A 12,734-nucleotide genomic window follows, 5' to 3' on the forward strand; every position below is an offset into this window, starting at 1 on the left:
AGCTGAACAGAGAGACAGATCCACTGGAGAGCAAGCCCATCCCGGTGCCTCATTTGTGGTCTGAGAGTCAAGTCTCACTTGCGGATAAATATCAGTGTCGGTGGAATGACCCACTCCCCTCTGGGCTTCATATCATGGAAGTGGCAAAGGGCATCATCTCCATCACCTTCAGCCTGCCTTCTTAGTCTTCACAGGCATCATGATGGCCTTGCTCTGTGTTCTCACTGCAGGTAGCTGAGCAGCTTATCAACCCATTTGGAGAAGACGATGATGATTTTGAAACCAACTGGTGCATTGACAGAAACTTGCAGGTTAGAGGAGCTTTCTCTTTCCTGTACAAACATTAATAATGAATCCCTTGTGGTGTTTCAAATCTGAACAGACTCGGAATTTGGGCCCCTGAGCTTCAGAGCTTTAGCCACAGATGAAAGAGGTTTGTCTTTTCAGTATGTTGTCTCAAGTCCTTCTGGAACCTCACAGGTCCTGGGTCTCTGTTGCAGTAAAGATTAGTCCCTTTTAAGTAGAATTTCAAGCCAATTTTCTTTGTAAGTTTCTTTATTAGCTTTACACAGCCTCTTCCATCTTTCTGCAGAGCAATATTTTCATCCATTCTTTCATCTGTTTTGTGTTGCCATCCAAGTGGGGTGAGCAGGGACATAAAATGACAGCCAGACATGATCTGGCGGGAGGTGAGTTCCCGAATTCATGTCATGTAGGAGCCTGCGGTCAGATGACCACCCGGCAGGGCACTGGGCACGTAGGCCACAACGACCTGTGTCTCAAATCTAACTGAATTAAACCAAATGGGCCCCAGGACCCTGACCCCACAGCATTATTCCAGAGAGGTTTTTCAGGAAGCACCAGCATGAGAGAATTTTCCTTTCCAATAGGACTGTCGTCAGACCAGTCTGACTGTCTGACTGTCTGACTGTCTGATTGTCGTCAGACCCTCACAGGCTGAGAAAAGAATTTCAATTTGCTTGCTTCAGGCTTTTACTCAGCTCTTAAACAGTTCAAATGTTTCACTGTAGATCACTGTTAGCTCACAAACTGGCCTGAATGTGGAGGCCCAGCACAGAGGAAGGGAAGCCAGGCCACTCCAGATTGGTAGGTGGCAGGCTGACTAAACAAGGGGACTGACAGACCAGGCTTGGCTTGGGTAGCCACAAGACAGGTAGATCTCCATGTCCACCTGCCAGAATCTTCCAAGTTTATACAGAGCCCTTAACTGAGTTCAGCCCTACTTTCAGTCAAGATGGTCTCAACAATAGAGTGCTCTCTCAAGGCTGTGTCCTTGAAATGGCTCCACTGTGAGAACAGTAGGCAGAATGTACATTCCAGTGAACAGGGAAGGGGTGGGGGGTGATTGCCTGGGTTCAGCTTTCAGGTCAACAGAGGTTACATCCTCTCTGTGACCTCCTCCAACAATCACACTGTCAGTCTGTCAGGGAGGAAGCATAACAGGCCACTCGCTCTTTGGAAGAATTGGATTTGCGGAAAGATTAATAATTTATTCATGCCTCAGTGTGTCAAACTCAAGAAGAGAGAGCACTATATGGCCCCAGGCTGTGGAGATTTGCTGATATACTTTTCCAAACAAACAAACAAAAAAATCAGGATGCATAAGAAATGATATCAAGTGTAACTATGTTTATGGAATCAACAGAATGGGATATTGAGAATCTTCAACTTCCTGTAATGTCTGGAACTATGAGTTTGCTGTCAGGATAGCCATTAGACAACATGGTAACTCTGAACAAAGAAGAAAAAGGTGTCTCTCCTGCCTCCAGGTAAAACGTTGCTGGCTCCATTCTGGGCTTGTGGCTTGATAAACCAAGTCTGGGCAGTTTTATAGCCCCACTTAACCCCCATTGCCAAGGTCAAGTGCTCTTGTGCAGTAAACAACATGCACAACTGTGCAGCAGCCTTGGTTACAGCAAATATAAATGACAGATATTTGTATATTTACTCTTTCAGACTGTTCTATCCTCCTGCAAATCCCATCCACCCACTAGAACTTACTCTCTTTGATTATACAACTCATATCCGAATTACTCTAACAATAAAACAATGATTTTAGGTCTCTCTTTTAGCTGTGGATGAGATGCACATGAGCTTACCTAAGATGAAAAAGGACATTTACTGGGACGATTCTGCTGCTCGACCGCCCTATACGCTGGCAGCTGCAGACTACTGCATACCCTCATTTCTGGGGTCAACTGTCGAAATGGGGTAAGTGTACTTTTTTAAATCATCAATATTTGGAAAATACAATATGGCACTGTTCTGATTTTTTATGTCCTAATCTTGAATTTACTTTCATGACAATTTTCAACTATTAATATCTTAGAAGAGTAGCCTTTTCAAATTTCAGATATAATTAACGTGCCCAAGGAAGTTTGAGAGTAAAGAGACTCTAGTTTCTGGTTTAAATGTGATGTGTGTGTAATTGGGGGTAATTTGCACTTCACCTTGTTTTTATACCATAGAAAAATTTCCAATAGTTATGAAACCATCTTCTTTTTTTTCCCCTTCCAATTTGAAAAGTAGTTTAATTATTCAATTATATAGTCATTTAATTATGACTATCACAATTAAATGTTTGTTTGTAACAAGTATTAACTGAGCATATACCATGTGTAGGCACTGCATTAGACTACATGGAGGCAAGCAAATCTTAAGGAATGAGATAAGTTTTATCAAAAGTTTTCTCTAGGATTTTAATTCAACTACGTTGACAAGTCAGTCTCTGTTCTGTGGTTTTAACTTAACAGTCTGTCCCTCTGTACTTAGCTTTAAATAAATGGGCTGAGGCCCGAAGTAAATCATGCACAGTTCTTGAACAATTTTATTAAATCTGATAATGTATATGATTTTGGAGAAATGTGTGAATGTGGGGGAAGTTTAAGTATATTTGCTGAAAGCAGATGCCACAGTTTCCAAGTAACTTAAAGAGAAGACTATGGACAAATTTAGAAAAATAAGAAGAACCCCTCTAAAAAAATGTAGAAAAGACAAAAACTTTTGTAGGATTTTTCTTATAATTTTGGGCAAAACTGTGTTTGCCATTCTTTGAGGCCAGCTCTCAGATTCGTGAGGCGAGTTCATGTCCGGTCATTGCCACCTGGGACCTTCTGTCTTCTCCCCCACCGTGTTTAGTCCTCCTCTTTCCCTACCATCAGGATATCTAGTTTCCACCCTATTCCTACAGCCCTATTCCTACAAGGCTTTACCCTGGGCCAAATGTCTCTTAATCCTAACAAGTGATGGTTTGTGGCACCCCTCCCCTAAAGGAGCCGCTGAGGCTGAAAGCCTTCTAAGATCCAAAGGGAAAGATGAAGAAGTAGAATTTCAGGAGTTGTGGCAAATAATGAGATGATTTAGGAGCCAGGAGAATTGCCTTGTTGTCCTCAAAGCACACCTTAGAGAAGGTTCCAGGCTAGACTTTCCTCTGCTTCTAGAAGGCCTGCTAAGGCCCAGACTCTCCTGTGCAGGGCTTCCTCCAGCCTGGGGTGCTCAATCCTCCCCCAGCTGGCTGCTCTGGCTCCATGAAGAGTCATTCCCTGTGGTTTTCACTTCTCAGCATTTTGCAACTCATTCTGCAGGGACAGTTTCATGGACTTTGAAATCCTTCTCAGTTTTGAAAAATAATAGATTTTTTCCTGTGAGTTTGTTTTGGACAACTCAGTAGGCTTTAACATCTCCCTCCATTCCCATCACTGATGAATACAAAGTGTTCAAAGATCTAACTTGTAAAAGAAAAGAAACCAGCACATTTGATAGGGTCAGAGAATCAGTCGCAGTGATGCTATTTAGCCCTTGGGCTCCATTGCTGTGGTCCAATAAGTTGTTTGTGCAGGATGGTTAAAATGATATTTTTTTGGTCTCAAGATTTTTATCTTGATCTGCACATTCATCCCAATGGTCATAATTTTACATTCTCATGTGAATGTCCATGTTCCTTAGAAAGCATTAAAATATATATTTCCCCTATTTCTAAATACAGAAACTCAGAATTAAGGATTTACAAGACCTCAAAGAAAATACCCCAAACAATTATTGAGAAGATTAAATGAGATTATAAACATAAAAACACTCTAGATATGACCACGGAGCATTGTCAGTATCGACCTGCGTAAATCTCTTATTTGTGGATGTCAAAGTGAGGCATAGAAAGATTAAACAAGTCTAAGCTATTATTTGTATTAAACTAGTTCTGGGAAATGTAGGACAGAAAATAAAATGCTTCAGAGAAAACTAGGAGATATGATATTTAAGAATGCAGCTAAGTTTTTAGCTGTCAGAGAGCATCCCTGCAATTAAGACAGGCTGTTTGCTAGCATGATGGGAACAGGCACAGGCAAAGGCCAGAGTCTATTAGGGGAGGCATTTAACCGGACTCCTCTAGCACCAATTGGTCAAAGAAACAATTAGGTAAAAGCTCAATTGGTCTTGATTCTCTGCATGAATGGGGACCATTCCAGGGGATCCTCACAACCCAGGAACAGTCACTACAAGAATGCAGGCTTTTGGAGAATTCACAGAAATGCCCTCTTTGATCCATCACTGTTGATTCCTTCCAGGACTGCGCTCTTATCTAAGGACCGTGCAACTTGTCTAAGTTGTTTCTGTTTGCCTGTGATGGGAAACCAAGTCCAGCTGACTATAAGCAAAAAAGGGTTTTCTTTGAGTCACATCTAGAGACTAGCCTCACTTTGAGCATGGCTGGATCCAGAGGCTCAGAGAATGTCCCCAGCACTCACTATTGCCATGTCTCTCTGTTCCCACTTTTCTCTCCACTGGCTCAGGTTTCAGGCAGGCTCACCCCTCCTGATGCAAAATGGCAAGATGGCAGCCAGAAGCTTTAGGCCTATGACCTAACTTCTCAGCAAATCCTATAGAGAGAGTCCATCTGTTCTCCAACTCTTCAAACTAAAGTACCGAATTCGTTGGCTGGGCTTGACTAACATGCCCATTCTTGAACCAATCACTATCAATGGGGAGACATGATGTTTTGATTAGACAAGGCTGGTTCACATGTCCATCTTTGGACCAAGGGGTGTGGTCAGCCCCACCCAACCATATGGAGTGGATGTCTTAAGAAAATTAGGGTGGTATTACCAGGAAAGGGTGAATGGTTTGCTAGGCTAAGAAAAGCAATAGATGTCCTCTAAAATCACAAAAGGTAATTCCCTAAGCATTGCATTGTTCACTCACTGAATACAATGTCAATACCAATAGAGCCATCTGACTGAAGCTCAGGGAAAAGCAAAGGTAAAAGTAAGGATTATTGTAGCCCAGATGATTTTACTGATGATGATGACCCAGTGAGCCCTTTGCATGAGAATAAAGACCAGGGGACAAAATAGTATGGTTGCAAACATTTCAGACAAGTGTTTGCGGCTTAATGTGCATATAAAATCCTTCCCTGGATGAGTAAGTTTTTTATTTTCTTATTCTATTGAGGATATATGTTCCCAGCAGATTTAACTCAGAAATAAAAGTTCTCTTATCTTTTCATATCAATGTTTCACGCTTATGAGCACAATTCCCATGACCCAGAAATTCTAAAAATCAAGGCAATGCCCTTCCATAACTGAGCAAAAGTACTATCCAGGGGCAACCTGAGAAATTACTCTGCGTCATATTGTCCTTCATATTCGGCACGCTGCTCATTTCCACATAAAAAGGAAATTCCTTAGGGACAATTCCTCTCTCCTCTATATTCAGGAACATATTCAAAATATTGCCCTATTTTCTACACATTTACCAAATGTACCTTAGTGAAATAAAATAAGGTGTCCCCCATTTTTTATCTCAAGTACGAACTTAAAATATGGTGTTTTTCCTTGTATCTTCGCATACACAACAAAGTCGTCCATTTATTCCAGGCAAAATACACTTTCAAGGTCTGGTATATGGTAGGTTCTATGCCAAATGCCAGGCAGAGGCAAAAAACGAAAACCAAAGCAAAACAAACACCTCTGAAGCTCACAAACACAACGAGGAGACAGGTTATAATACAATGTGGTAAACACGGCAATCAAGAAATGCTCGCCAAGCCCGGTGAGTCAGACAAACCTCCTTGGAGCTGAGGAGTGTAAGGTGCATTTTAGGAACAAATTAGGAGCTAGCACAGAGGATAGGAATACAGAGATCCAGCAGAGGGTAAATTCCAAGCCAAGATGAGTAAAAATAGCAAGGAATCATAGTATATTTGAAGTAACAGGGTTTTTTTTTTTTTAATTTCAGCTTTACTGAAGTATAGTTGACATATAAAATTATAAGATATTTAAAGTATACATTGAAGGGCTGCTGTTTTAATTAATGCGTCTTGTCATTGTCCTTACCGTGATGACATTATTAACCAAGATAAAAAGAATACCCACAAACAGTCGTTAAGAAGAGTCGTCCATAAGACCCACATGAAGAAAACACACCCCAAGCCCCAAAAATGCAAATGGGTCTTCTCTGAGCGCTACTAAACACTTACGTCTAAGAAACCAAATTTACCAAAACAAAACCTAGAATGCTTAAACTTAAGCCAGCATTACTGAAAATAAATTTCTTTAAAAAAAGAAAATAAAATAAAAATAAGAGCCAGGCCTAGCCTACCACAGCTAGCTGGAGGTAGAATGCTTTTCGTATTATAGCATCATGAGTCATTCCAAAATCCTTATTCTTTTTTAAGCATTGGGATTATCATTAGCGCAAATTTATAAGTCTCTGAGGAAATGAAAGACCTGAAGTCTCATAATTCCCTTTAATCCTGTCTTAAAAATCAAAATCACCAAGAGTAAAGAAGCAACAATCCCTTCAAGGCCTTCGAAAAACCCAAATGAAATATCTATCCATAACAGCTGAAGGATTCCCAATCCTGGAGAAGAGGGACTTTAGCTGCTTATGAAATGGATCACACAAGTGTGTACACATGGGGCTGTGCTCGCTCACAGTGTCCTGCTGATGTAGACACCTACTCTCAGCCTGGGAACCTTGAACCTCTGGCTGCAACGCCATTTGAAGAACACTGCTTTATTGGGCTTCCAGCCAGGATCCAAATATGTCACCACTTCCTTGCTTTTAGAGTGATCTCAAGGAATGGGTCTATGAAGTCATTTTAGGATGCACTTAGAAAAGAGGAGAAATATACACATTTGTAAGTTTCTTCTCGTTGGGAGCTGAGGGGTTTATTGAACATTTATTGACTTATTTACTTATCTATCTTTATTCCAAAGGTTTTGAGAATATGTAGAGATAATATAATTACTTTTTTGCAATTATACATATATATTTAATGTGCACAAAGCATTAGGATTGCATGGTGCAGTCAGATGTATTCTTAGTGATAGTAGCTCTAGCATACCAAAATCTGTATTTAACAAGCAAATTATTAGATTGTGGTTAAATATACTTCTAGATGGGTGTTTTGGGCAGTAATCCTCTCTTAGCTAACTATATTAAAATATTTTGGCTTTATAAAAAAATACACAGGCTGATGTATATTATTGCATGCTTGGTTATAAACTACCAAAAATATCTCAATTTCTAAATCACTAACTTCAACAAAAAGGTATTCTTGGACATTGATTTTCACTTAATGTACCAGAAAGGATGGAGAGATGGAACCTCCCAAGGAGATGGCATTAAGTTGGTAATTTTAGAACTTTCTCAGCGATTCTTCCATATGCCAACATGGCTTCACCATTGGCACTCAGTTTTCATCTTCTAAAAGATATAAGAGGTATAGATGACTTAATTTCCTTTTCTAGCAAAACTCTTGTAGACTACGATGGTGTGGAGACGTGGGGGACCGTAAGTGAACCCCCATTTTGGACCACAATTTATTTTTGAGTCACTCAGTGGAGGCCAAGTGAGCATAACCAAAGTGGTAACAAAAGGCTAGATATGCCTTTTCTTTTGCCAGATTTACCATAATCCTTGGTTCAAACTAGCAAAGAGGCAAGAGAAAGGTAGAGGGAAGGTTGCCAGCTCCGTGTGCATCTCACTGGGCTCAGCGAACCTCCCATGATGTTCCACTGCTAGAAACTGTCCTCCAGCAAGGGAGTAGGGGGGAGTGCTGGGTGAATGCAGCCTTCTATCTGCTGGATTTTCCTCACAGTGGATTTTCCCCACACTTCCCAGCACAGAATGAGAGTTACCTTTCCCATCTCATAAATCCTGGGCTACCGCTTTGACAAGATTCTGCAGTGCAGAAGGTTATAAATAACAACCTTCACCTCTAATGGGTTTGAAGAGTGCATTTTGCTTTGCCATGAATAAATGCTCCTCCATATGTGTTCCTGCTGCTCTGATAGATTTTCAGGCAAATTATCAGCTCTCTCCAAGGCAGCTGCCTACTTTGAGTAACACCAGCAATTTGAACACAATAAATCTGATGTGAGAAGTAAAACTCATCATATTAAATATCAGTTTCCTAAATTCCTCATTAAAATTCTGTTAAAATGACCTAAATTAATTGAATTTAAGTTGTCAAAATACCACCTTAAAATGTGGCTCAATAAGAAAAAAAAAATGGCGACCATGTGAGGTGACGATGTTGGCTGACCTTTTTGTGGCAAAAATTCCACAATACACACATGAATCAAATCATCACATCATACACATTAAACTTCAGAATGTTCTATGTCAGTTATATATCAATAAATCTGGGGGCTGATAAAAAAAACAAAAAACAAAAAACAAAAAAACATGGCCCAGACTAAAAAAGGCAAGCATCATCTACTTTTACCCTTCAATCTTTTGAAGCTCTATATTTACCTATCATTCACGTGAGAAAGGGGTTGCTTTGTAAAAAGTTTCCCCCCCCCCAAAGAAAAAATGCATTAAACCTCTCATCAGGGCTGTTTTGGTCTTGCCATATCAGACACACCCCAAGAATTCTGAAAGTCACCATCATCTCCAGCAGTCCTCTCCCCTGCCTCTTATTATGGCAACAGGAGGTGACAAGTGTTCTTCAGCACCCTGACCAGCTCAAGCAGCTTCTCAAGAGCCCTTAATTAAATCACTGCTGCTCAGGCGTTCAGATATCTGTCACTGGAAAGGGAGACTGTGGGGCTGATGGTGTTGTCGGTGTTCAACAGATATCTTGAAAATGTGGATTGTTGGTCTTTTTTAACAGCTGAGATTGAAATAAGAACACATCCAATCCTGGCGCCAGTGTGACCCATAGAAATAGTTCATGTTCTCCCTCCTTGGCTTGGCTAGCTCCAACTAGCCTGACTGGCTTAACAGAACCTAGTCTCTGTCCCCCACTTCCCCTTCTCCACCCCTTCAAAAAGAGCCCAGTACTTGGCACAACCTTCTTTAATATCATTTCTTCTGTATTGATGATTTACATTGCGCAGTCGGTGTTTACTGCCGGATTGGGCCACGTCTGCCAGTGGCACGAAAACCACCTGATCAGCCCCATCTTCCTTCTCCAGAGGAACCTAGTTTCTCCTGTCCCCATGCTTCCTCTCCATTCTTTCAGTGCCCTCGTCTAACCATGAAATGACTGTCGGCGTCCTCCCTTCTAAGATGTTCCTTGTCAGTCGGCAGCTCCAAGGTGTAGTGACACTTGTAAAATATACGCTGGGAGGAGAAAAGGGAGTAACCTTCGGGCACATGCTATCCTCTCCTCCAACCAGGTGCGAGAAGTCAGCGATGACTTGGAAGTCGCCTCTGGCAGTCTACCAGTCACTGACAGAGTCCTTTTCACGTCATACTCGTCAAAGCTTTTCCACATCTATTGCTCCTTTTGAACTCCCAACAGCCTGTGAGGCACGTAGACAAAGTACTGTTGTCCTAGTTTATCGAGTAAGATGTTGAGTCACAGAAAGGTTAAGTGGCTCTCCTCAGGTCACACAGCTGGTTAGAGTCAGCCCAGGCGGCAGAAATCCTGGCTCTGTAAGCTCCTGAAATAAATCATTTTCCTCACCACAGAGGCAATTCTCAAATTCCATCTTCTGGACACTAATGGCTGCATGGCACTTTCCATGAATGTCCTCTGAGCTCTAATTACCTGCTTATCTAACTCCAAGCAAATTCCAGAACTTAAGACCTTTTTCAGCTGACCTTCTCTAATGTAAAGCAATATGTTTCCGCTATCATTGTTTTGAGGCATTTTAAGTGGTGTTATATTTGGGCCTCAGGATTGTACTAACCTTTATACGAAAGGGACACTTTCTTTATACGAAAGGGACACTTTCGTAAAAACCAAATAAGGAGGAGAAGAAAGTCTAAAAGGACCTAAAAGGTACATCCAAGCCTCGCCAACTGAGAAATGAAAAACCTTTAATGTTTTCCATTCCGTGTACTCTAAGCTTTAAACCATTTTGTTCTCAGACCATGGTTTCTGCCATCATATTAGGAACCATGACTGCGGGAGAAAGGAGATGGGGATCTTGAGACGTTCACACACGGAAACACTTGGAGGAAAGGTCGTTAGGTTCACCGTGCTAGGGAGTCTCACTGCTGCTCTTAAGTTCTGGAATGAACATAAACACCAGGAAGGCCTCCTTTACCACATCAGTTACCCAGATCCTGGCTGCCAAGTGTTCCTCCAAGGAACCCCCCATTGGGTCCTTCAGACTAACAGCAGGGAAAGTTCCTGCATCATGTTTCTCATCCAAAGCATTTCTGGATGACCACACTCATCAGTGTTGCTTTCCATGTAGTTTTCCAGCTTGCACACTACGACCAAACAGCACACAGCTACTCATGCCTTCCATCCACAAAGACAGTCCAGAACTACCCACCTCTGCGGTCAAGTCCAAATCCCTCAACCTAGTATGTGAGACTCCATACCACAGTCCAAGGCTGCCTTCTCAGCTGTCTGCCTGACACTCTTCTGTGCTTGACACAACTCAGGTATCTCCCATTCCTCATAAACACCCTAGAGTTTCTCCTGTCTCATTTGCTCAAGTCATTTCTTCCACTTGGAATGCTCAGTCCCTTCTCTGCCCATTCGATTCCTACTCTATGTCAAAGCCAGCTTGAAAGCTTACTTGACCGTCAAATGTAGCTATTTATATACAAGGTTCTCCTGCCTTTTAAATGATGTGATATAGTACTTGTGCACCCAATTTATTCATAGCCAGTGCTCACATAGATTGAGTCGGGTAAGCGGATAAATCTCATGCGTCCACACCACAGTCTACTGAGGCAAGAAGGTGCAGCGGGATCTCATGGGCAGCCCTGCCGGGTGTCAGTTGGTGAATCAGTACTAATAGAGCAAGAGCATTGCCCTTTTGCAGTTTGTGCCTTGCAGCCGCTCTGTTTTTCTCTAACTGGTGACACAGGGCCTTAATCCTCTTGCCCCCATTGAATATACATGTCCCTCACATCAGTGCATCGTTAGAAAATTGTGTCCTTTTAGGGTTTACAAAGTTTTGAAGTACTGATGGTACAACCGGGTTTCTTGGAAGATACTATCATTCTTACAGGGTTGTGTGGTTCAGGAGGAGTCAAGGAAGACAAATCCCCAATAAAAAGTAAAGACCCCAGGGGCGCCTGGGTGGCTCAGTGGGTTAAAGCCTCTGCCTTCGGCTCAGGTCATGATCCCAGGGTCCTGGGATCGAGCCCCGCATTGGGCTCTCTGCTCAGCGGGGAGCCTGCTTCCCTCTCTCTCTCTGCCTGCCTCTCTGCCTGCTTGTGATCTCTGTCAAATAAATAAATAAAATCTTTAAAAAAAAAAAAAAGTAAAGACCCCAAATGGAGGACAGAGGCTCACCCTATTGAGGGAGCTTGCCAGCCCAGCCTCAGATTCCCAGCGTGGTCATTTTAGAGAAGGACCTCACTGTCGCTCCTTGGGTGCCCTCCATAACCGAATGCCCTCCTGAAGTGTGACTGCAGATCTGACCTCAGGAAATCCAAGCGGGGGGGGGGGGAGGAGGTTACTGAGGCATGAGTCTGCGTTTCTGGAGTCCATGTGTAAGAGAATCTGAGCCAGGCACAGCCCGGGCGGAGGGGTGGGGGGAGCGGGGCAGAGGCTATCCGGTAGCCGAGAGCCCTGCTGGAGCTTTAGAAGAACAGCACGAGGTTGTAATCGGACGCCAACCGGGGACATTCAGCTGGTTAATCATCTCACTCAGCCATCTTTTATTCATAAACACGGAGCGACAACGTTCTCTTTGCTGCTCACTGTGCCCTTTCAGGTTACACCCGTATCGTGCTGTTCCAACTTTACCCTCTGGGTCACAGAAAGTGCACCTGGCCTTGTGTAGGCATCTCGTCCCCACCGACAGTCACACGGATGGCCTCACAAATCCTGGACCGCTCCAGCGGAGCGTGGGTGCTCCCAGAGCCAGTGCGAGCATGTGTGGTTTCAGGCCGAGGTTTAACCTTGAACCTCAGTAAGACCGGATGGATGTGCACCATGTACTGGGAGGCCGGACTTGACCTAACTACCCCATAGTTTTCACTCCTATCCCAATTACCCATTTTATTTCAGCCTTGAAGGAGAAGATTCAAAAGGGTAGGGTTATTTGTTTTATGTCCCCAATGTTGAAAATGCAACATTACCAAATCAAACTTCAGCCGTGCAGAGCCCAGCCGCATGGCCAGGCCACACACCACACACCAGCCCTCCTCTGTGGCTGTGCTCTTGCCACAGTGTTCACATTTCTCCTTCCTTAACCCTAGGTGAGAAGACCAGGGATGGTAACAAATTACCTGTGGGCAAGGACTGTTTTACTCATTAATCTGCATCGCCCCCGGCCACCCCCAGGCCTACC

At 42.9% G+C, this 12,734-nt stretch overlaps 1 protein-coding gene across 1 annotated transcript in view; it reads left to right on the forward strand.

Moving 5' to 3' along the window:
• The window catches only part of LOC111142223 (bestrophin 3), a 34,365-nt gene that overhangs the window by 19,582 nt on the left and 2,049 nt on the right, over window positions 1-12,734 (forward strand). The window contains 2 exon segments of the mRNA XM_022495255.1: window positions 231-311; window positions 2,081-2,232. Of these exon segments, the coding sequence (XP_022350963.1) occupies window positions 231-311; window positions 2,081-2,232 (233 nt within the window).

This window comes from Enhydra lutris, unplaced genomic scaffold, assembly GCF_002288905.1.
Source record: "Enhydra lutris kenyoni isolate GAN:26980312 unplaced genomic scaffold, ASM228890v2 scaffoldscaffold7, whole genome shotgun sequence".
NCBI lineage: Eukaryota > Metazoa > Chordata > Mammalia > Carnivora > Mustelidae > Enhydra > Enhydra lutris.